The sequence below is a fragment of the Clytia hemisphaerica genome, unplaced genomic scaffold (assembly GCF_902728285.1).
Source record: "Clytia hemisphaerica strain Z4C2 unplaced genomic scaffold, Clytia hemisphaerica genome assembly, whole genome shotgun sequence".
Taxonomy (NCBI): Eukaryota; Metazoa; Cnidaria; class Hydrozoa; order Leptothecata; family Clytiidae; genus Clytia; species Clytia hemisphaerica.
Window position 1 is genome coordinate 172,221 of NW_027103316.1, and position 25,094 is coordinate 197,314.

The 25,094-nt window shown below is 35.7% G+C and overlaps 3 protein-coding genes across 6 annotated transcripts in view; all 3 read left to right on the forward strand.

Annotated features, from left to right (window-relative positions):
- The first annotated feature begins 63 nt into the window (after positions 1-63).
- LOC136813945 (exocyst complex component 1-like) overlaps positions 64-25,094 on the forward strand; it is a 48,162-nt gene continuing 23,131 nt past the window's right edge. For 2 of the 4 annotated variants that reach the window (XM_067070460.1, XM_067070471.1), the window contains exons 1-12: positions 64-243; positions 10,716-10,840; positions 11,394-11,489; positions 11,791-11,860; positions 19,956-20,021; positions 20,305-20,435; positions 20,793-20,918; positions 21,286-21,387; positions 22,064-22,196; positions 22,511-22,620; positions 24,330-24,476; positions 24,907-24,997. In XM_067070460.1, coding sequence (XP_066926561.1) covers positions 108-243; positions 10,716-10,840; positions 11,394-11,489; positions 11,791-11,860; positions 19,956-20,021; positions 20,305-20,435; positions 20,793-20,918; positions 21,286-21,387; positions 22,064-22,196; positions 22,511-22,620; positions 24,330-24,476; positions 24,907-24,997 — 1,333 coding nt within the window. In that variant the 5' untranslated portion in view covers positions 64-107. The remainder of the gene's footprint in view (positions 244-10,715; positions 10,841-11,393; positions 11,490-11,790; positions 11,861-19,955; positions 20,022-20,304; positions 20,436-20,792; positions 20,919-21,285; positions 21,388-22,063; positions 22,197-22,510; positions 22,621-24,329; positions 24,477-24,906; positions 24,998-25,094) is intronic. The other 2 variants (XM_067070477.1, XM_067070464.1) reach the window with 1 other exon arrangement.
- On the forward strand, positions 12,053-14,589 carry LOC136813784 (G-protein coupled receptor family C group 6 member A-like). Its single transcript, XM_067070280.1, has one exon. The coding sequence runs from the start codon at positions 12,088-12,090 to the stop codon at positions 14,581-14,583; it is 2,496 nt and encodes an 831-aa protein (XP_066926381.1). The 5' UTR covers positions 12,053-12,087; the 3' UTR covers positions 14,584-14,589.
- Positions 17,071-19,598, forward strand: LOC136813970 (extracellular calcium-sensing receptor-like). The gene has a single exon (XM_067070487.1). It carries the CDS (start codon positions 17,130-17,132, stop codon positions 19,581-19,583), a length of 2,454 nt encoding a protein of 817 aa, XP_066926588.1. The 5' UTR covers positions 17,071-17,129; the 3' UTR covers positions 19,584-19,598.

The window sequence follows — 25,094 nt, forward strand, 5'->3', positions numbered from 1 at the left end:
TCAACCTTTGCGTTCGAATTTTTCAAACAAAATTAAAGTGAGTGACAATATTTTCAAGAAAAAAATCTATAGGGCGCCAAGCTAGACGATCAAAACATTGAGCCAACATGGCGGCTATCAGGCACAGCCTTCAGCAAGATATTTTTCGCCCAAGCGAAGAAGCTTTGTACGCTGTTGTTAATGTGGTGAAAGTGGGGGGAGGAAAGAAGAAAGAGAAAAAAACCACTTTTCTTTGTGCAGCAGGTATTTTTTTATTTGTTCGGAAACAATACCCACACTCGTTTGCATAGGGAAATCAAAACAGGAATAAATGCAAAATCAAGTTTAGCAGAATTTTTTTGAAAAGTGACCCTACAAGATTTGACTGTATCTTTTTATTCAATGAAGCAATTGTTTTCAAATAAAAAATATATTGACAATGAATGAGTAAGCTTTCTGGAAATCCAGGGAAATCCAAAAATGAAAAGCATAGCTTTTACAGTACTACGAGTCGTACAGTACTAGGGTGCGCACTTGTCAGGATTTTTTGCACGGAACGAGGAGGAATTTACAAAAATGAACTTCAATGCATTAGTACTTACCTTTAAATCATCCAAATCTGTTCATTCTTTTTTCAAAATCAATCAGGAATTATCAGGGAAACAAGTAAAAAAAACTGCATCCAGGTATCTATTTTCTTTCCAAAGGATATTCATGTTTTTCGGCGTCAAGGTGAAAACGAGACTTAGCGCTGACCCCGGCACCGGAAAATTCTCGACCTACATTGAAACAAATGGCTGTCGCTATTGAGCTGGTTCATCTTTTCAATCACGGTTTTTTTAGTAAACCCAGGGCAGGGTAAGATTAGGCTACAATCTATTACAATGTGCTTTATTTGAAAATCTACAGGCCATCTGGAATTTCGAAAAATAAGAAGAAATTGCGATTTTTTAACAAGATTGCGGATTTTTTCATTTAAGCACCATACACCATCTGAAAGCTAAGGATTTCAGCTTTCTAGTGGTGAAATTTGTTTTTAGCTATCACTTCCAGCTCATTAGCGATAAGCTAAAGTTTACTAGTCGTCGGGCCGATTTTCAGACCGCACTGGCAAAACTCCCCACACCCCGCCACACGGAAGACTAGATTTCATCCGCCATTTTTGGCGCGATTTTGGTGCTTCCAAAAATTATTTCTTGCTGGCGAGGTGTAAGGAGGCGATTCTTTGAAAAGTTGATTTTTTTGTGTTTTGAAAATGGAATAACTTTGGGAATACTTAACCAATTCTAATAAATGACCCCTCATTTTTCTCACAAAGGTAAGGACTTTCAAATAAAATTAGTTTGGTTTCTAAAAATTGAGGGGAAAATTTTGGCCTGTCCACCCTAACAGTACCTACCGTAGAATCGTCTAGTAATATCGACACGTGTCTTCTAAAGTCGACACCAGATCTGTAAAATAATCAAAACAAACCTTGAATGAAATTCTTGGTATCATTCTTATCAAACAAGTTCATCCATCAAACTAGAAGTTCAATAAACATTGCAATCCTTTCAATTATAAAACAGCCAAATTATAAGCAGTTTTACACACAGCACATGAAACGCATGCAAATTTCCTCGTAACTATCTCGAGTGTCCATCATTAAAATTTTACAACTTTATTATGCTTCAAGCAGTATAGATCAACTCTTCATACAAAAATTATGGAAAACGCATGTTTGGACTTTGTACCCTATGCTATGCTGCACTCAGGCACTTAAGCCAAAGTCCCGCAAAGGCGGGACAAAAATCAGTTTTTTGAAGTTTGCTCAAAAACGCAGTAAAAAAGCAGTAAAAAATACAACTTTTCTATTTTTCCTTTTTTTTGCAAAAGTTCTAGGAATGAAAATAAAGGGATAATGATGATTGAATACTATCCATTGATGTCCCGCGGCACTATCGTAAAGCTAGAATCGCTTCGCGTACTCTTCGCTTGAGAAAATGATTGAAAGATTGAAGTTTTTCACCAGCAGGAGCTCTTGGGCGTTCTGTGAGCAGAGGCTAGCTTGCTAGGGGGGCTGAGTGTTGTGTAATAGAACTGGGGGCGGAGCTGATAGGTTGAAGATATTTTAAATTATATGTTAAAAATCTATGCTGTGGGGAAGGTTTTATCCATTAAAGCCCGAAGGGCTAGAGTAGAATCTCTAACCTTTCTCAGGCAAGTGAAGCCTTAAAAAATGGGCCGCATTTTTGACGACAGATTGAATCTAGCAATTCCTTTGTTTACGATTGATATTTTTTTCTTGAAATTTAGCAGTGAATTTTAGTTTTAATCTGTCATTTGTGTATAAACCAGGCGAGCCGCTCAAAGCCGCGCAACTTTGGTAGGATTTGTTGGCTTCAAATCCCGCCAAGGAGATTCGATTCTAGCCCTTCAGGCTTATACTTCATTGGTTTTATCCCTACTGAAAAAAGAAATTTTGCCTGCGGCGCAATCTACACCTAACTCTTCATACAAAAATGAGGGGAAATGGATGTTTGGACTTCGCAAGCACTTAAGCCAAAGTCCTGCAAAGACAGGACAAAAATCAGTTTTTTGAAGTTTGCAAAAAAACACCACATAGAAGATCTTTCAAATTTATTATGTGAATAGAGCAGTAAAAAATGCAACTTTCCTGTTTTTCTTTTTATTTGCAAAAGTTCTAGGAATGAAAATAAAGGGATAATGATAATCAAATACTATCCATTGATGATCTGCGGCACTATCGTAAAGCTAGAATCGCTTCGCGTACTCTTCTCTTGAGAAAATGATTGACAGATTGAAGTTTTTCACCAGCAGGAGCTCTTGGGCGTTCTGTGAGCATTCTCGGCTCAATCCTCGGACCACGCTAAAAATGGTAGACTGAGCTGTGATAGATCATTTTGATGGAAGTTGTTGGAATGTTTGCAAGGCTCTTGACAGAAAATCGTTTGTTTTATTGTCAATGATAACAGTGTGGTTATTAATTTTGTTAGATCTGACAAATTGATGTTTGTAAGTGCACTTTATAGTTTTGATTCCCATTGGAAGAATCATATTCTGGTTTTTATGATATTAGATGCTGTTTTAGAGCTATTTTCCTTAGCCCCCCTCCCCCTGAAAAGTGCTGGGGGCTGGACCCCTCTGCACACTATGAGCGCTCCTTCGCAGCTGTTTATCAAATTTCCACCAATGAGGTTGCTGCATTTCAAACGGCCCTTCTTTTTGGCATCCTTGGCCTTTCAGTGTCTTGCTCGATGGACTGCTGTAAAATCCCACCCTTCCTGACCCTTCATATATTTGTTTCAATCCGTGATTCGTGGCTTAGGTTTTTTCTCATCTTCAATCTTCATCTTCATGTTATCTTAAGGATACTCTAGGAATTACACGGTAATACAGGGCGCGCAACCAAGTTGAACACAAGCTGTTCAACCTCGTAAATCGGACTCTTGTTGTACCATAGTTATCCAACCATGGATAACTTCGGAATCCCATCCGTACAACTTTTAAGAAACCAAGCGGGACAACCATGTTATAACTATAGAAAACAGTTATCCTACCACGGATAACTTAGGAATCCAAGCGAGACAACCATGTTATAACTAGAAAACAGATTAGGTCAACTATATACAACTTTCTCTCGTGTCGAGTGATCAAACAGGATAACTCAGGTCAACTATGCTCAACCGTGTTTTAGTGGGCAGGACAACCAGATACAACAAGGAAATGGATTGGTCGAGTCTACGGAATTTTTTTAAAAGAATAAAGCATTTTAGGTGTACTACCTAGTGTGCCAGTTTATGCTAATCAATCTGAATCAATCGAACATAGGATAATTGGGATGCTATTCTGGATTTTTCTCGTTGAATGCAACTTTACTTTGATAATCATTTGAGTAGGACACTTAGATAAAATTTAGTCAGTTTTTCAATTTTAGTAATAGTTCATTTCTTGAATTACTTTAGAAAGTATTGTACATATTGTAGGCTAATATATTACAAGCTTACAGGTTTACAAATATTAGTAGATAAATGAAAATTAGTCGATTAAAAATTCTTTAGAAAATATTTTACAGCTTGTAGGTTATATATTTTTACAAAATGTTAGTCGAAAAATAAATATCAAAATAATAAATAAAAAAAAAAAAATTAGTTGAATAAAAATTCTCATGGCACTTTGCGCGACGGCCGTCTTTCGGTTGGCGGCCTCGGAATTCTTGCGCGCTTCAATGAGTTCTTTTTTTGATTACAAGACTCGTCCAATTTTCTTTTCAGGTCGGTTCAGGTCAGGTCTTTTCAGGCACAGGTCGAGTCTTATATACTTCTCCTTCACCTTCACCCGCATCTTCTTTCTCCTCATCGGTCATGCATTCTGGCAACAGTTTGTTGATTATATCCCTCTCCTCCTCTGTTAGATTTTCTGCAATAGCAGTTGCTGCCACTTTCCGTTTGTGGAGTAGGTAGCTAAAAAAAAGAAAAATAGGTTATTATTAAAGATTCACTTGAATTATTAAAATTTTTGATTACAAGACTCGTCCAAAATTTTTGATTACAAGACTCGCCAAAATTTTCAAATTCTTTTATATTTTATGCTAATTTGTCTTAATATTATGCTATTCTATGTCAAATTTATTTAGTAATCCTATAAAATCAAAAATATTTGATCATGTAACCGTCCAGAAAATAATTAAAAATGAAGAATTTTATAGCTCCTGAACACAGCATATTTTATATAAACACTCGCAAAGAAGAAGAACTAGTATTTTTGACACCCCTTTCTCATAGACCCGGTAGGACTTTCAGCTAGCTTGGATGAAACAAATTTGTTATTATAGAGGCCCCCCCCAGCGGACCCACAATTCACGCAATCACGCAATTTTTTTTCGAAATTCACGCATTCACCCAAATTTTCCTCCAGTTTCAATGGAATTTTTTCAGAAAATCGGAAAATTTTTGGGAAAAATCGGGGAAACATTGGAGAATCGGGGAACAATCAGTGGAAAAAAGGGAAAATTCACGCACAAAATAGCCCAGATTCACGCATTCACGCAGTCAAAAAGTGGATTTTCACGTTCACGCAAGTTTTTTCAATTCACGCATTCACGCATTTTTTTTTTCAATCTTCACGCATTCACGCAACCGAAAATGCCCATTCACGCATTTATGCAAACCGCTGGGGGGCCATTATATTTACTTCCTTTTCTTATTACTATTTATTTATTTGTCTTCTGATGAGGCGATGTTCATTCTGTGATAAGTTTTCTCCACACATCTTTGACATTGCAGAGAATTGATGTTTCAGTTCTCTCCGCTGGGATAACAATACGTTTTTCGATTTTCTGTCGAGAGAAAATGATAAGATTATACTCTACTTCTTAAACAAGATTATCAAACAGATTGATTGCCCTTTATCTTTATTTAAAATTGAAAATAACTTGAAGAAAGAAAGAAATTATGTGCTTTAGACAGGTTATTCCAAAAATAACTAAAAAAGTGTACTTACATGATCACTGCAGGGCCTCTTTAGCATTATTGACGCATATTCATCGCCAAGTCTTTACTTCTTACCTTTGTTTCACACTTTGGCTTACTGTAAAGTTTGCATGAAAGCGTGTTACAAGATTTTGTGACAAATCAAGTCAAGTCAAGTTCTTTCCCCCTTTAATTTCTGCCAATTAAAATCTCTTTTTATTAAAGTTTTTCTGTAAGAGATTTAATTGGAATGCAATTGAATATATCATAATTTCTCCACAATTATAAATGTGTTAACACAGGGTCCCAAAGGGAATGGTGTTGTTTAGTTCAAACAGTTAATTGTAATTTTCTTGATGAAACTGCCGAACAAATTTTTCTGCCTTTGAAATATCACCGAAAAAAGAGAAAGTATACGAATCGTTAAGAACATCTTAAGGCAACTTCTCCGTAACTGCCTAACTGATGGTAGTTACAACGTATAAATTAATCGTAATGACAAAGAAAAAAGAGGGAGAGATACTTTAATTAGGGACACCCTGTATATGTATTATTCAAATCGGCATTCTTTGAAATCAAATCCGCGATAGCAAAATCAGTGAAAAATTAATTATAAGAACTAAAGTGTGATGTGTTTTGCGAGTTGAAACTCACAAAAGTTTTTATGTCTAAAGCAGCGGCCGTTTTAAAATTTGGACAGATGATAGGTAAAAGGATACCATTCATTAATATCTAAAAATATCTAAAATTTATGGAGGATTCCACGATAAGAAATAAGGGATTTGTGCTTATTTTTGCAATGTGGAGATCTCGTTTTTATTAAAAACGGTGTTATCTTTCAACGCACTCATTAAAAGTGTATAGAACTTTTCATCAACTTAATATCCCCATGAGTGCGTGCCTGAGTACCTTAAGGGGATTATTTTTCGCGAGCTTTCCCGAAAATTTGCAAAAATTAATCCTCAAGAAAATTTTAAAAACCTTTGGATTCGCGAAATTCGCGAAAGTTAAGTTTTTGCTTCGTTATTTTCACTGAGTATTTGCCCTCCCCTACGACATCTTTAGAAACAAAACATATCTAAATACACTTTATTCTTCATTATTTGTGTTTGATAAGAGCTCTACAGTTTCTATTTTTTAACAAAATCTCAACTGTTTCAAAGTTTTTTATTGGTCTATTGTTCGATATTAAGTCTTCAGGTTTTTGATTTTCGAAAAATGCCCACTTCTCACGAAACTAGCGAAATTTAATCCTCCCAAAAATTTACAAAAAAATAAGTCCTGTAAAAATTAAATAATTTTTGAAAAATACAGGGTGTCCCTAATTAAAGTATCGAGTTTGAACATGCGATTGAGTAGAAAAGTTTGTGTGTGTTATCGCTAAAATATAAGAACGTTCTCCATCACGCAAGCTTATTACAAAAAGGTAGTTACAACGTATAAATTAATCGTAATGACAAAGAAAAAAGAGGGAGAGCTTAAAATACAATTTTGTGAACACGCACATAAAACTTTCTACTCATAGTTGTGTTTCGACTCGATACTTTAATTAGGGACACCCTGTATTGCTTTTTTTATTGTAAACCTTCTTGATTTTAAAACATAAAGATTTTTTTTAGATTATCTATTTTATTATCGAAATATCCTAAAGATATACTGAAAATGGAAATCATACTTGTTATATTGACTATAGAATGTATTTAATGACTTTTCGATTCTTTTCATTTTTGGCACAAAGACACAAAATCTCAATGTCCAAAATGTGACGGAGACCGATTTTGAAGAAAAAAATTATCTTATTTTGGTCAAAAAATGGCCTAAAAATAGGGCAAAATTGCTTCATTAATTTTCCTGATTTTTTGCTTAACGTTAAAGGATAAGGTCTTCTAAAATATGGCCGGAAAGGTTTTTCCTAGAAAAATTCTATTCGGCTTAAAATGATGTTTTTAACTTTTAGGGGAATTCCCTTACCATGAAATTACCTTTTTTCAATATCATTACGATATTTTCCAGCAGACACACATAAATTCAACTTTTTATAAGAACATGCTGTCGAAAGAAATTATTGTCTAGAGAGTCCAAATATGATAGTATTCGACGGAAATTTGATATCTTTGATAATTTGGTGATTATCTAGGGGGTATTTCTCTTCAAATTAAAGCTTATAATTTTAGATGTTTTTATTAAGTACTTGTTTTAAAAACAAACAAATTATTGTCTAAGTTAAAAATTTCATCTTTAAAAATATGTTTTTATAAGCACATTTTGTTAAAATCAATCAAATATTTGTCTTGAGAGCCGAAGTTTGTTTAAACTGGAGTCGTTTATAATGACGTGATCTTATTCGATACGGCAAAAATTTTTCACTACTAAAGTTCAATGGGTTTCGGATGAAGTTGGATATTTTTTATCCTTCTTGGAGATTGAATATCAATAAGGTGTTATAAATTATACTTTTCGGCCTGGGAGACTGGGTCCCTCTCATAAAATAGGACAAGAATCTTTCTTTGACAATGTCAAACAAAAAACGTTAGACATTAGTATTGCAATTAGACTTTTTTCATGGTTCCCTAAGCAAGCTTTCAGAAAGTTTTAGATAAGTCAAATCATGTTCAACTTGTTTTTCTTCTGCTCCACCAAATCTTTAGAGTCATTTGCGCGCCTTTGTTTTGTTGTAAGACAAACATTTTTAGATTCTCAATCTTTAACTGGTGCATTATTATTGGGTAACATAGGCCAGTGAGTTTTCCACAATTGAAGGACAACCTATTTATTAAGTACCATATAAAATTACTTATAAAACTTAGTTGAGACTTTGACAGGATAAATATTGCGCGGGTAATCGAAGGACAACCTAGTTATTCCGTACATGTAAAACTTAGTTGACTTTGACAGGATAACTGTTGCCCGAGTAATCGAAGGACAACCTAGTTATTCCGTACATGTAAAACTTAGTTGACCTTGACAGGATAACTGTTTTCTGTGCAATGAAAAATGTCAATAAGGAATACAAAGTTGCCACAGTCGGACAACCAGTTGACCACGGTTGACCGCGCATTGTCAATAGTTGACAAGAATTAGGCGGGACAACTAAGGATAACTAAGTTTCAATTGTACAGCTCAACTCATTAATCTGATGTGTTTTACGCAGTGAACCTCCCAAGACAATTAATTAAAACTTGAAAATGTAAAATGAGACAAAATAACCGATTGCCAACAGCAGCCAGAATATCAATGATATCAACCAAACAAATTTTGTCATTCAATTCCCGAGACAACGATTTGTATGGCGAGCCGTCTTTTCCTAATCAACGTTTTTACAATAGAATTTTCAATAGTAGTGATCGTTGAACTTTGAAGTAATCAGAAAAGCTGTTTTTCCATCTCTTTACATTACTCTGATTTGAGATACACTCTGATACAGAGTACAAAAAGATACATAATCTTGAATTTTGCTCCATATCTGCCAAAATAGCAATTTTTTCGAGCATTTTTTACCGTTACGCAAAGATAGAAATACTGAAAATGTTGTTTTCGTGGCCAAAACCCACCAATAAACCACTCCAGGTCAAAAGTTTGCTTCAAAAAAGTCACATGGACCATCAGCAGACAGCTAAAAGTGCTTCCAAACCCAGATTACGCAAATTTTGAAGTGTGTAGAGATTTTCGGGGGATATTTTGGAGATTCAATTTGATGTTATCTGATTCCCTACAAAAAGTTCTTGAAATCCACCGTAAATCAGCTTTCTAATGTACTTGAATAAAAATTCATTGGCTTTCAGAATCTGCTCCCCACCAAAGTTCTGTGACTTTTCCATAGTGTCCTCCTGGGTTGGTCCCCCCCACTAAAAATCAAAATTTTTCTCCATTCCCCCCTCTTTTATTTCCCCCACCATATTTCAAAATTTTTCGGTTCCCCCCTCTTTTTTGAATTCCCCCAGCTATTTGAAGATTTTGCGGTTCCCCATATGGTTAACATAAAAATGCCTTAAATCAAGTTTGAAATTTTGGAAAGCTTGAAAAAATAGCCTTGAAAGTGCTGGAAAAATGAAATTGTATTGAAAAGTTGGTTTATCCCAAAAGATTTGCTGATTTTATTGCTTAAACAGGTTTTGCAACAAGATCACCTTGAGATCAGTGAAGTTCCCCCAGTCAAAATCTCCTAAATTTATGGTTTTCCCCCTCTTTATTTTCCCCCAGCAAATTTCAAATTTTTCATTTTCCCCCATACTTTAAAAAAAGGGCCAAAATCAGAATCCCCCCCTTTATAAAGGGGGGGGAGGACACTATGATTTCATTCTTCCCCTTGTTTTTATTTAGCTATTTTATGCTAAAATTGCGTTGTTGATGGGTCGTTTACAAATAAATATAAATTGATTCTGTTTTAATATCAATCTTACGCATTGAATTAAAAAGTATTAAATCCATTCATTATAAAAAAATCTTTATCAGAAATTTACTGCAGCTGAAGACAGTATAAAGGATCTTTAATAATTCAATCAAAAAATCACTACTCATCTTTGATGGGTCAATCTTTCAGTGTTTGAGGATAAAGATGACAGTATTTTGGTGTCAAGCATGTTATGCTGTGACTAAAGATGGGTTTATGTAATTTTTGCTGTCGTTGTAGATGTCGATACAAATACCCCTTTCTCACAGACCCACTTGGAACCCTTTCCACTGGAAAAATTGGCGGAAATATCGTTCCTATAGGAAAATTATATTCTAATTTTTGTCTAAGCTGAAAATAATCAGATAAGCCTGAGCCCTAATCCACACTGCAAATTATTGTGCTATTTTTTCAATCCCCACTGAATTTTCTGGCTCAAAAACAATAGAATTAAAATCCCCAGTCTTAAGCACACATTGGAATATCAATCCCCATCGAGTTTCTTTTCATTATTTTTATCCCCACTAGCTGGAAAAATCCCACTGGGTCTGTGAGAAGGGGGTGTATACAAGAAAAATGTGTTGATATTGCAATGATGTGAGACCTCTGTTTGATGCTTTTGATGAAATTTTGAAAAAGTGTCGAAAGAAAGGAGTTTTTAACTTTTTCAATTCCAAGACTGGAATTTAGATTTTTGTAAAAGCCAACACGTGACAACCTGTCTTTGTACTTTTTCAGAAAAAAATTACCTTGTGTAACTTTGGTAAGCTATGAGTACCATCATTTAAATAATAAAGAGAGGAAGGAAATTAATGTGTGTTTTCAATGGTTTTGAATACTTCACCTTTTACCTGATGTTTCTTATTTTTGTCTAGTAACTAAGGAGAAGCCGTTTCAAGTGCGTATCTATCAAATTCAGAAGTCCGAGAAGTTTTTCAAAAAGAAATTTTGCTGGCAATTAAGTGATCTGAAAGCTGTTGATGGAATCAGTGAAAAAAAGGTTTGTGTGCTTCTTGGTAATTCTTGAACTTCTTAAAAAAAGGTAAACATCAAGTGTCAAAGATGACTTAATTTTGAATAATCTGCACAACATTTTACCCAAATAAAAATCTAATGTTTTTTAAGCCCAGAAAAGCAACACGTGGTTTTTAAAAAGTTATCTCATCCATTATGCAATTTTTAACAATTTGAATTTTTCAAACTTTTCCTCAATAAATGAAGGTATAAAAGTGGTTTTTCCTAATCTTAATTAAGCTTAAGCTTATATATTTCAAGTGTATATATTTTAACTTTTTTAACTGACAAAAGGTAAATGAAAATTTCGCGAAATCTTTTGCTCTGAATTATATTTTTTGTGCAAAGCTTTAGAGCCTTATAATTTTAAGATTGATACAGTTTTGTTATATTTTGTTATACTGCTTTTTACTATTAACCAATTCTTTAAACACCAAATAATTTTTATGCAAATCACCCTTCTAGAATTCTTTACCCCTGACGCCCTTTCTTTCCCATGTGGTTTATAAGGTAAGCTGATTCTTTTTGTTTCATTTCAGGACATTTTAGAGTTCGATTTACATTTTGAGAAAGTGTATCATTGGGCAGCTTCAAGACAACATGACAAACAAGAATTCATTGAGACTTTATGGATGGTGAGTAGACCATTGAGTTTGAGAGAGCTAGAGAGGAATCTTCAAATTTCTTGAGCAAGAAAAAGCTATAAATTTGCCTTGCATTTAGAAATTTTGTTTAAAAAAACACACGGGTCACGTGTTCTGGATGGGAAATAAGTGGCTTCATTTCCCATCCAGGAGTTTTGTATCTAGCCCCTTCGGGGCTTTGAGATCAATGGAGTAGACTTTCATTCTTCTCTATTCGCTTGAACTATCGGTCTGATGGTGTCTGCTGTTTCTTTTTTTTCTTTTTTACAAACATGATGGGTTTTCATTTTAGTTGGGAAATCGGTACGCGGGTTCGAAGAAGCCAAAATTTCAAAATGTGAGCCAGAAGCTTTTACAAGAAGGTAATTTTTTATCAAACCTCATTCTCTTCACTTCCTCTCAGCTTTAATTTTCTTTTTTATTCATTTATGAAAGGCCTCGATAAAGGTTCTCTATAGGATATATATATTTAATTAAATTTTTTTTAAATTTTCCAAAGAAATCTTTTCGAGATTTCTCTTTGGTTTCTCTCATTGCATTGCATTTTTCGACAACCACTTCGAGGGTTGAAACTGCTAGTTTATACGAAATGAAATTGGCGAACTTTTACATTCTCCTTTACTCGTCAATGTTACCATTGTGCGACTTTTGTCTCCAACAGTTAGACTTTGATCAGCACGTCGAACCAAACAATCGTTTTTATATCATTGGTTTCGCTCCATTGAGATCAACAGCCTCTTCATCCATCAACACCTTCGGGCTAGTTGCAGCTGAAGCTATCAAATATGCTGTTCATGAGGCTAACGAGAAAATTTTAAGCAATGACACTAGACTGAGTTATATTATTTTTGATGATTGCGGTGAAGCACAGGCTGATGTTTATATCAAAATTCTGGAGTATCTCTTAGTCTCCTTCACGAGTGATTGCCAGTGTAAGCCTTACGATTTGCCGCTTGGCACAGTGGGACCGTACAGTTCTGCAAGCTCCAAACTGTTTGCCGAAATCTCCTCATCGTTAAATATCCCTATGATTAGTTACCAGGCCACAAGTATCGAGCTAAATAACCAGGAACATTACCCAACATTTTTTCGCACCATACCAGATGATGGGAAATTCGCCAGTATGATTGTAAACTTTTTACAGAAACACAACTGGACTTATGTATCGCTAATCGCTTCAGATAACTCTTATGGCTGGCACGGCCGTAATGAACTTCACCGTTTATTCAAAGAAAATAACATTTGTACTGATATTGATGCTTTATTTTCAGTTCCTTATCAAACGGAGGAGATTTTGTCCATTCTTCGAAAGGTGAAAGGTATGTACAAAGCGAAGGTTGTCATATTATTCGCATCGAATGAAGCAACACAGAAAGTGTTACAGTTGGCTTCGAGTATCGAATTGTATTCATTAACATGGTTTTTCACGGACGGGTCCAGTTTGAGTGAATCGTTGACAGATATTGACCATAGAGTGGTAAAAGGTTCCTTCACGGCACTGGCGTACGCAGGAGAATATAAACCTTTCTATGAACACTTCTGGAATATCACAACCATCTTCGAAAGCAAATGGGCCAAACAATACTTTTTGGAGAATGATTTAAAATGGAAACCATCGTCTCACTTTAAATCAGTTTTCAATGTACCTGGTTTCATTCGACAGGCAGTTTTCACTTACGCTCACAACATTAAACAATATGTGAAACGTTTTAGTGATTTGACTCCTTTCAATAGCTCTTTATTTGTCAATGACTTTCTGAAAGAGACCTCATTTCAGATTGATAAGGCAGTTGTGGAGTTTGACACTTTTGGAAACATTAAAGAAACACACTTTGTCATCATGAATGTGATTAAAAATAAGTCTCTAGAAGTTGTGGGCGATTGGTATGAGCGAGAAGGCTTCATCTTTCAAAAGGACATTGAGTGGGCAACCAGCGCGGGTCCACCCAACTCCAATTGTGCACAAGCGTGTGAAGCAGGTCTATATCCTGTTTACAATGTAAATAAAGAATGTTGCTGGATTTGTGTCCCTTGTATGGACGGCTTCCATAAAGAGGAGACTGGAAACCAACTCTGCTCCAAATGCTCCGAAGGCGCGTCCAACGAAATGAAAACTGAATGTCTAACCTTTCGATGGTTAAAAGCCACAGATCATACGATTACCAACTATTTTCATTTCCCTTTAGTCGTGTTGACAATCATCCTCGTTCTCTTCTGTATGATTGTTTGGTCTCTCAAGAAGACACATCCTGTCGTCAAAGCCAGCAATTTCAAACTTTCAATTTCCCAATTATCTTTCCAGTTCATATTACCAGTTTCGACGGCCATTTTGCAATTGACAGAGAACGACGATTATTCATGTGTTTATAAACCTCTCATCACTGCTAATGGGTATTTAGTGATTGTGGCCTTGCTCTCCATTCGTGCTGAACTCTTGGTGAAAGCGTTTCGTGCGTCCATCAGACAAACCCGTCAAGACGTGTTGATCATCAAGTCGGTACGATATGGTATGGTCTTCTCCACAGTCGCTTTCAATGTCTCCCTCGTTCTGATCGTCATCTCGTTCCAAGACCTCCACGTCTTCATCAAACACCACCCAAATACTTTCGAGAAAGAAATGGCATGTGCCAATGAAACTCTTATTTACTTACAACTCATTTTCATCATGGCAGCTTTCATATTGTGTGGTTCACGAGCATACCAGGCGCGTCATCTGCCCAACAAATTCAACGAATCGCGTTGCATCATTCTGGCCATCCTCATCAATCTTCTCTTCATCTGTATCTTCTTCTTCTTGGTGGCCAGCACCGAAAAGAAAACGCTAGCTGCTGCTTTCATTGCTACTTTTCTCTGTATTGGCAACTTCGCTATTTTTGTTGTCACGTTTGGACCGAAACTTTTTGATATTTTATTCGATAAGAAGTTGAATGATAAAAAACGTTTTCAGGACGACATTTATAACAATGCAGTGAAAAGAGTTGACAAAAAAATGAGTACTGTGTCCTTCCCACCCGCTGGATTTGCCAACGCTGCATTTGATACAGGATTACAGGTCAACGCATTAAGTGTTGAATCGATCACTTGATATTTATTTCGGAAATTTTTTTTTTTGGTTTTAATCGCACAACAAAAAAAATACAATTCACCGAAGAAACATGCTACGGAATTGGTATTTTATCCGTTTGACGAAATCATTTGTGAGCAATTTTCTGGGCTGTTATACATTTCAGATTATGGCTTTCAGAATCGAGTTTGCAGAGAAATATTTTTCCTTTGCCCTAGCTCAAAGTGTTAAAAGAATTCCCCTTCCCTTTCCTTTAACACCTTTTTTACAGTTTACTCGTTTGTTTTTATATAAGAACCAACTATAAAGCCCAGGAGCAAGACACTTTTTAGGGCTCACTCGATGAAGGAAACCTAACTATGATTTTCGGAAGCCTTAACTACTATATTTTGAGAAAAATCAGGGTATTTTTTTTCAAACTCACAGCTTCCAATAGTAATTTTCAACTTTTGTAAGGGGTAGTAAAAGCAAAGTTTTCATTTTTGGACCTACCTCGGTGGGGTGGAGGTCCTATAAATTAACCTGTGTTCGTTCGTTCGTTCGTTCGTCCGTTCGTCCGTTCGTCTGTTACCAACTTTTCTCAGGATTGAATCATAGGAATCTTTTGATTTTTGGTCCAAAGGTGCAAAATGGTGGTGGCCAAAATGTGACGGAGCCCGATTTTCGAAAAACAATTTTCTTGGGCAAATTTGGGCCAAAAAACGGCTAAAAAACGGGTTTTTTGGACTTTGTGAAAAATTGGATCATTAATTTTTTCTGATTTTTTGCATGAAAGTAGGGTACCATCATAGGTAAAAGATGACTCAAGCAGATCTTTGCAAAAAAATTATGTTGGCTCAAAAAACGCATGTTTATCTATAAAAATCACTATTAATAAGCATACATCAATGTTCTTAGTCAAATTACTCATCAGGGCTTACTTTTGGAGAATATGTGTTTTTAGACATGAAATTTTGGCTGCTTGGCGTGTTTTTATAGAAAAACTGGCCAGATTCGATATTTTTTTATCAGCACATTATCAATTACTTAGGTATTGCCTTTTTTCGAGATTGGCTCTTTCATTCTTTATGAATTTTTGCACAAAGATACATAACTAAAGCCCTCGAATGTGATGGAGCCCGATTTTCGAAAAAAAATGTTTTTGGGCAAATTTGGGCCAAAAAAACAGCTAAAAAACAGCTAAAAAACGGTTTCTTTGTAAAATAGTGGATCATTGTTTTTTTTCTGATTTTTTGCATGAAAGTAGGTAAAAGATGGCTCAAGCAGATTTTTTGAAAAACAAATTTTTCAGCTCAAAAAACGCATCTTTATCTATAAGAATCACTATAAATAAGCATACATCAATGTTCTTAGCCAAATTACTCAATTTTTTGATGAGATAGATGTTTTTTTGCTCACGAAGTCTTGAATATGAAAGAATATTTCAAGAGCATGAAATTTTGGTTTCTAAACGTTTTTTTATAAGAAACAAACGGCTAATTTTAATAGATCGTCACTGTCTATGTTCTGAATGACTGTTTAATGGTCACGTCACGTAGATATCAATTATATATGTGTTAAATACATAACCAGGTAGGTCCATGAAAGTATCACTTGTTGTATGGAAATTTCCTTAAGGAATGAAATTACCATTTCACCTTCGTCAATGATGATTAGAAATGCCCCAGATTTTCAGAAATTATTTTGATTATATTAATATCTTGAAATTTGAAGAAAAAAATTGGAATATAAATTCCTTAGGAGTTTATGCCGGAGAATATTACCGAAAAGGCCTGAAATGACTTACTGTATTTAACCTCTAAAAACAGTGAACAATAACTGAGATATATCAGAAAAATAGCACTTTTTGGTATAATTGCGATGGTAATTGCGGATAAAAAAACATTAGGCTTCGAAGACCAAAAGTTTTAGAACATCTTAAGAACATTTTAAAGAATTCGCAGCCTCCATAATTTATAAAAATAGGAACACTTCAAAACATTTTTAGGCTTAAAATACTAAAAGTTAAGAACATCCAGAAAATTAGCAATTAATGTTTTTGTTAAAAAAAGGTGTGTACAGTATGATTATTAACGGAAATTTGAAGATTTGGAGGATCTTTCTTCTTAGCTTGTTTACATCCAGAGTGGAGAATTTAACTCCTGATTCTTTTATAACAAGGAGTAGCTAAATGAAATTCACTGAAGAACTTTTTAATGGCAGCTGCCATTTTATCGAAAATCGAAGATAACGAGAAAGAAATTATCCCTTGGCACCTGAGAGAGGATTGTTTGAAATTGCTCAACTTTTTCAATATTCTCACTTTTTGTTATTAATTCAATCGTAATATGGCACATCAGGGTACTAATTGCTTCATATTTCTAGCGTTAACATTCGATAATCGCTATTATTTTTGTACCTATTGAAAGAGAAAAATTAATTTAAAGAAAACATGGAAATTATTGTTATGCAACCCCTTCTCTATCACTTTTCGAGAAGAAATTGAATTATTTTAACCCAAAACCCAAATGTATGTTCGTGAAGTGAGCGAACTGAAGTAAAGGAGACGGTACATTTGGATTGTCATTATGGCCTTGCTTTATCTCATAATCTTGCTTCCTTCAGTTTTCGGTTCCGGTGAAGTTTGCACAAGCGGACAATATACTGCGTCTTCCAAAAAGGCCAATTCCACAGTGTTCAATTTATTGGCGTTTGCATCGCTTCAAAACTCTTTGAATAGGACATCACGACGAATTTATGGGTTGATCATGGCAGAAGCCATTCTATATACCACTAAGAAAGTGAATGATGAATTTTTGCCACCGCATTTGTCAATCCAAACCACTGTTTTCGACGATTGTGGTGAAAGCTACACAAAAATGTTGGCTACCTGGGTCCTGAAGTTCACCCTGGACCCTCACCCGAACCTTGGTTACAACTCAACTAATTTATGTTCATGTCACAACCGTAGAAAGCTACCTGCGGGAGTCGTCGGACCTGACAATTCAGCTGGTGCTAAGTTTTTGAGTGAATTGACTTCTTTCACAGGTGTCCCCGTTATCAGTTACCTAGCAACCAGTGTTGTTTTGGAAAACCGTGACCGATATCCTAATTTCTTCCGGACAGTAGCGTCTGATCGTTATTTCGTACAGGCGTTAGTAGACATGGTGGTTTATTTCGGATGGTCTTACATCTCCATAATCGCCTCAGACAATTCGTATGGGTTGTACGGAAGAACGGAACTGCTCACTCTTTTACCGGAAAGAAAGATTTGTATTGATCTCGATTTGCTCTTCGATTTCCCTTTGAATGAAAAACAAATCACAAAACAACTTCTCCACGCGAAGAACAAGCGAAATTCTAATATTTTTATTCTCTTTGCTTCGAGTGAAATCGCAGGAGAAGTTCTCAAGATTGCAGAAGAAATTGAATTTTTCGATGTGACTTGGATTTTTTCTGATCTAACGAGTTCAGCAGAATGGTTGGATGAATTGAATCCAAGAGTGGTCCAAGGTTCCATCGGAGCCGTCCCTAATGCTGGCACGTTTGTGGAATTTAAAAACTTCTTCTGGAAAGAAAGCCCTCACAAAGGAAGTCATTGGATGAAAAAGTACTACGAAGAAAACCTTGAGACGTGGAAATGGTATAAGAAACACAAAGACATGTACCTCCCTACAATGCTGGTGTCTGCTTTCGTCCGAAATGCCGTCTACGCGCATGCTCATGCACTCCTTGAGTACGATTCCTCTGAAGGGAGCCTCGAAGAGTACGACCATACCAATTACACAAAACATCTTTCCAATGTTCAATTTTTGATGGACAGTAAACGAGTGGGCTTCACAAAAATTGGAAATTCCGTCGCAAACAATTTCTTAATCTTGAGCATTAACATAAGCAGTAAAACCTTCTTCAAGAAAATCGGAAAATGGTCCAAAGGGAATAGACTTCGAATGTTTTCTACAACCATTTGGTCTGATAGTATTCCCAAATCTATTTGTTCCGAGGTATGCGAGCCCGGTTATTATCCGGTGTTTGACATCGGGAAACAATGCTGTTGGATTTGCGTAAACTGTCAACAAGGTTGGATGAAAAGTGGACGTGGAAACCAACCCTGTGCCAAATGTCCGGACGGTTTCTCTATACAAAATCGGACATCGTGTATTGAATTTCAGTTGTTCATGTTAGAAGGAAACGTTTATTATGAAATACTTTGTATAACATCATTTGCATTGGGTGGTTTCTGTATGCTTCTAATCATTTCGTGGATTCGAAATAGAAACCATGCCTTGGTAAAAGCCAGCAATTTTCAATTTTCTCTTTTACAGTTGGTTGTACATCTTCTTATTTTCTTTATCATCCCGATCCTTTATTATCACCAACCCACCAAAGCCGCATGTGCGTACCGTCCTATTATACTTATCACCTTAATTGTAGCCCTGGTTTCCATTTTGGGAATCAAAGCCGAAGCTTTAGTGAAGGTCTTCAAATCTAAAAGACGCATCAGTCAACAGGAGGTATTAATCACAAAGTCCATCAGCATTGGTTATGTCATTGGCAGTGTTGTCACGTCTGTAGGTATCATTATGGTTCTTGTAGCCATCACTGAACCTTATGAACAACTCAGATTAGTCAAAAACGATTACAAGTTTTACAAAGAGAAAACATGTTACACTGGCATAATGCATGGCTCTATGACTCTACTGTATCTTATCCAAATCATTTTTTGTGCTGTTCAAGCCTTCCGTGGACGCCATCTACCGCACAAGTTTGGTGAATCTCGCTGCATTTTATCATGTGCAATATTCATGCTCCTCAAATCATGTGTGATCGCTATCTTGTTGTTTTTCAGTGCTATAAGTGACACCATGCGTTTGTTCATTGTTGTTTTGATGTTTGAAGTGAGTAATGTGTACGTTCTAGTGGTTATGTTTGCCAGGAGAACGTGGAGTTTATTATGCAGCAGCGAGAAGGATAATCGAGAAGCATTGCGTTTGCATGTTCAACAAAATGTTTTCAAAGCTCTTGAAATGAAAATTGAATGATTTAATTTTTAAACATTTGATATGCTTATTATATTTTAGTATTTTACCTTCTTGTACACGATTCATGTGAAAAGGATAAAAAATGTTGTTTCTATAGAACTAGAATATATTTTGCTTCTCTTAGAATGCAGTAGAATTGTAGAATTCGGTTTTTAACCGAAAACATTAAAATCGTTAAATAAAAAAAATTACGCTATTTATTTTAACCCTGTTGATTAAACGATTTCATTGATTGGAACAATGTTGGCCGAAAATTCCGACGCTTTTTCGAACACCATTTTATTTACGCATTTCCTTCATAAATTCATAATTCATAATTTATTGATTTTCCATGCTAAAGAATTTGATCTTAATTTGATTCGTCTTTTCTAGATTTATCGAATCGTTTGTTCGACGGAGCAAAAGGAGTCTCCACTATCGGAAGCAACGAAGGCCAAGGTAAGGTCTTCATTCCCTCCAAGTTTGTTTTTTTTTTAATAGAAACTGCATGATTTTTTAGGCCCAAAACCTTTTCCTATACGATAAGAATATGTAATCACATGATAACGAGTGCAAAAACTCAATTTTTGGCGCTCCTTCGAGAGTGGGATTAACGATTAATTGCTCTCTTTGAAGGGGCGCCAAATAAGGAAAAATAACCCATTGTGCGATAACTTCCATTTATCACCCCTATGTTCATCTTCTCGAGTTTCTTATTGTTTTCGCATCTTTCTGTTGTCAGATGACTACCAAAAGTTGACGCCCAAAGAAGAGAAGGATTTAAACGCCATTCTCAGCAAGGTTGAAGATGCCTTGAATAATGTTGAAGTGTTCACTGACCAGCTCTCCTCTGAACTTCAGCAACTCGAATATGTAAGCTAAATTCAAAGATGCTGGAAATCCCCTAATTGAGTTTTTTTCTCAAAACTATGGAAAATGACCATTGGGAGTGCTTTAAAAAGGGATTTTGGGGTCCAGCACGCAACTCCAAGATAGCCTTTTTGGGAAAATATTTTTCCACAGTAATTTTGGCAGATTCATTTTTGTTTGTTCATATTTTGACCCAAAACGGCTAATTTGCTCTCAAATTTCTAATTTAAACTAGTTCTAATTTCCTAATCACGAGACAATTTTTTGGAACAAAAATTCACAGAGAAGTTTGATTTTCTTTAATATTAGCCATTAAACAATAAATTCCAGGGAGTAAGGCGTTGAATTCTTATTTTTTAGATTAACATTACGTCATTGATGGGATCGGAGCAGCAAGCACGTGACTTGTTATCATTGATCGACAAAAGCGTGGAAGAGTTGGACGTCCTTGATAACCGGTTGACCAGCTATGATGACTGTCTGAAGGTACCAACGATATTCCAACCAACTTTGCAAATAACTGTTTTACTTTTCAGCTTAGTGGAGATTTTAGGTCGACGGTTTTGTACCGCTTATGTTCGATAAAATGGGACCCTATGTGGGACTCTTTTTTCATGTCTTAAATTAATGGCTTAAATGGTTTTTAAATCCGATACATAATTATTGTCATAGGACGATGCAGGACCTATTCATAAAATTTCTAATTGATCTATTTAATTCAAGAGATACATACACAAATTCGTTTACTCTCTAAACCTCTTATTAGTCGACTTTGCTCCATAAAACAATTGATTGTAGAAATTTGGAAGGAGGTTATGATATACTATATACTACTTTCTCTTTTTCTTACCAGCGTGTCAGCGAGCAGATGGACCAAATGGAATTCAAAGATAATCGAATGGAAATCGAAAGAATCAACAACAAAAAATTACTAGAAGAAATCAAATATATTGTCGTAAGATAACCTCGCAAATTTTGCACTTTATTATATATCACTGCTGTCAAAGAATACTACAGTGGAGTTTCTATAGCTCAAACATGGTAAATTTGTTCCAGTTAAGGAAATTTTGAGTTATGGAGTAAGGTTTATAGGGCATTGTAAATTTAAGGGGAACAAAAAACTTATTCAAGTTAAGGATACATTCGATTCGATGTACAGAGACTGCATTGCACTACTTATCTGAATCGTTATCTGAATCGTTATCTGAATCGCATAGTTTCTACCCCTACATTCAGGGGGGGTCTAGGGTTTTGATGAACCAAAAGAAAGGGGGGTGTTAAAAGTATGATTTTCCTAAGGGGGGGGTTGCCAGTTAAGGGGGGGTCTTCTTACCTAAGGGGGGTTGCCAGTTAAGGGGGGGTCTTCTTACCTAAGAGGGGGTCATCTTAGATAAGGGGGATCTTCATTGATAAGGGGGGATCTTCATTGAATTAAGCAAAATTTCAATTTTTCATTTATACTGTTTTCTTAGGGGTGGGGTGTGAAATTTTAAATCAATTTCCTAAGGGGGTTTGCACTTAAGGGGGATCTTCTTACCTAAGGGGGGGGGTCTTGACCCCACTAGAAACTATGAATCGCTTTACAAATTATAACGGATAATATAATTGGATTTCTTCTTCGTCGATTTTAGGGTAAACTCGACATTTCTCAGCGTCACATTAGTTCCCTGGAAGAAGGAGACTTGTACAATCCACTTGGAATTACAGAATGCATTTCGGCTGCTAAAGTTCTTTTAGAAGCTTTTCATACACCTTTCAAATCAGGTATGTATTTTAGTTAATAGTAATAGCTTCGCTAGAATTTAGTCTTACCTCGCGAAAATATGTTCCTTTTTTTCGTAATTTTCCAAAATGGCGCCTAATTTTTTCTTTAGAGAGCTCATATTCTCATATTTTCGCAGAAGAGAACCATTTATCCTGCCATTCGCTGAAATTAGCTCTTGCTAAAATTAAAAAATCCATTAATCACTAGAATTGGTTATCACCAGAATTATAATGTTTTCTCAATTCTCTTATGGCAACTTTCTGAAAATTGTTTCTTGAAAAATAAATACTTTTTGATTGTTTTTCTATGACAGGTATCACAGATCTTCGTGCAGTACAAGACCAATTAACTCGCATCATGACATTAAAAACAGACTTTGCACAACGCTTCTATCTTCATCTCGATAAATTCATCTCACAGCATGTAAGTAGTTTCACATCAAGCCATGTACTGACCATCGAAGATGTTTTTCGACGATGTTATCGTTCATAAAAGATATGATAAACGCGAGAAAATAGGGATGCGAAGAGTTTACTACCGATATGGCGGTAGTCAAAAGGGAATCTGACCCCCGAATTCATGATATGCACCATTGCAATAACTTCACGAAATTATGCAAATTTTCTGTTTTTGTTCCAACCAATTTTATATTCTATTCTTTTTGGACCTACCTAAGGTAGTCCTTTAAATTAACCCTTGTCCGTTCGTTCGTTCGTTCGTTCGTTCGTTCGTTCGTTCGTTCGTTCGTTCGTTCGTTCGTTCGTTCGTTCGTTCGTTCGTTCGTTCGTTTCGTTCGTTCGTTCGTTCGTTCGTTCGTTCGTTCGTTCGTTCGTTCGTTTCGTTCGTCGTTCGTTATTCGTTCGTTCGTTCGTTCGTTCGTTCGTTCGTTCGTTCGTTCGTTCGTTCGTTCGTTCGTTCGTTCGTTCGTTCGTTCGTTCGTCTGTTGCCAGCTTTTCTCGGGATTGGCTCATTAGTTTTTTTCTAATTTTTGCACAATGATGAAAATGGCAATGCCCCAAAATGTGACGGAGCCCGATTTTCGAAAAAAAAATTTTCCCGGCCGAAAATGGCGGAAATTTGCCAGAAAAACTGGTTTTTCGGCATTTTCTCGAGATTTCATCATTAGTTTTTTCTGATTTTTTGCTCAAAGATGCTTATTAACAATGGTCAAAACATGGTCTAGTCCGATTTTTGAGAAAAAATTTATTCCGGCCGAAAATGCCGGAAATATGTCGGAAATCGCCGTTTTTCTGGATTTTCATTGGACTTATCCATATAATTGGTTGTTTTTTCATTCAAAAACATTATCAATAGCAATGCCCACCATCAAGAATGTTCAATTTTCAGATAAATTGATTTTTGAAGCCGGAACTATTTTAAAAGTCGCCGGAACAACCTTTTTTCGCCGGAAAGACGGTATTTCTTGAATTTCTCGAGCTGTACTTTATATTTTTTCATGAAATTTTGCACACTGATGCAAAATCACAATACCTAAATTGTGACAGAGCCTGATTTTCGAAAAACATTTTTTTCCGGCCGAAAATACCGGAAATATGCCGGAAAACCGATTTTTTGAATTTCTCTCGAATTTTCATTTTTAGTTTTTTCAGATTTTTTGCAGAAAGATGCGTATTAGCAATGCTCAAAAAATGGCTGAGTTCGATTTTTGAGAATTTTTCCGGTTGCTGGTAATCGCGGTTTTTGCAGATTTTCATTGGATTTTTTCCTTGTATTTCTATGTTTTTCACACAAAAACATTATTGATAACAATGCTCACCATCAAGCATGATTCAATTGTCAATAAAACTGATTTTTGCGACCAGAACTTCCTATTTATTTTTTCCCTACAACCATTCTCTCTCCCCCCATCAACAATCAATGATGAATTTATTGTGTTGTGTATTTTCGCTAAATGCTATATTTTCTGACTGATTTTTTTCATTTTTCTTTTCGCATTGCTAACTAACTTTCATCATCAGGTAGGTCCATTCAGCATGTTGCTTGTTATTGTTTAATTGACTTATTGGCTGGAAAATTTAAAAAGTTCTCAGAAGACTCTCCAGTGGTGCATATCATGAATTGAGGAAAACTGTTATTGCTGTAATTATTTTTTCTTCTTTCTCGTTTTTCAGAGTAACATTGACCATGTTTCGTACAAACCAGCAAACGACCTCTCCTTACAACCTCATGATTCTGTTCACACCGACTTCACACCTTACGTTGAGCTCATGAAATGGCTCAAAGATCTCGATAACAGCAAATACCTGGAAATCAAATCGGTAAACTCAAATTCTCTTTAAAAACTAACCAAAAATCGAAGACCTAACTAGTAAATTACATATTTTTTTATAAGCATACAAAAATTCGAAGATGGGGAGATGCTTAGGATGCTTGGCAAGCCTGAAATATGCTTATAAGGATGCTTATAACCGATGCCAAATTTTAGGAAAATTCTGAAAATCCGTAAAATCCCAGCCAAAAACCTGAGTCAAATTCAGGAAAGTATATTTTTCGTAGGCTCAAATTTTTGCCATGTCTGAGCCTTGATATGCTTGTAAGTACAATGCTTACAAAAACATGTAATCACTGAACTTAGAGAAAAGAGCCAAGGGTCGTCGAACTCCTAAATCAAGCTGTCACTGTGGAGTAATCACCTCATCAGACTTCGAACCACGCTTAACAAAATATGCTTTTTTTCACTTTTGGCAGCATTATGAACAATCCTTCACACGAACTTACGAGAAAGAATTCAGAGAATATTTAGAATTCGCTAAAATGAAAGCCTCTATGAAAGTGAAAGGTAAATTTCTATGTTTTCTTTTTGTCATTTTCTAGTAATTCAGCTTTGAATGTTCTTCTTTGTCCATTATCGCGAATTTGACTTTCCACGAGGTACT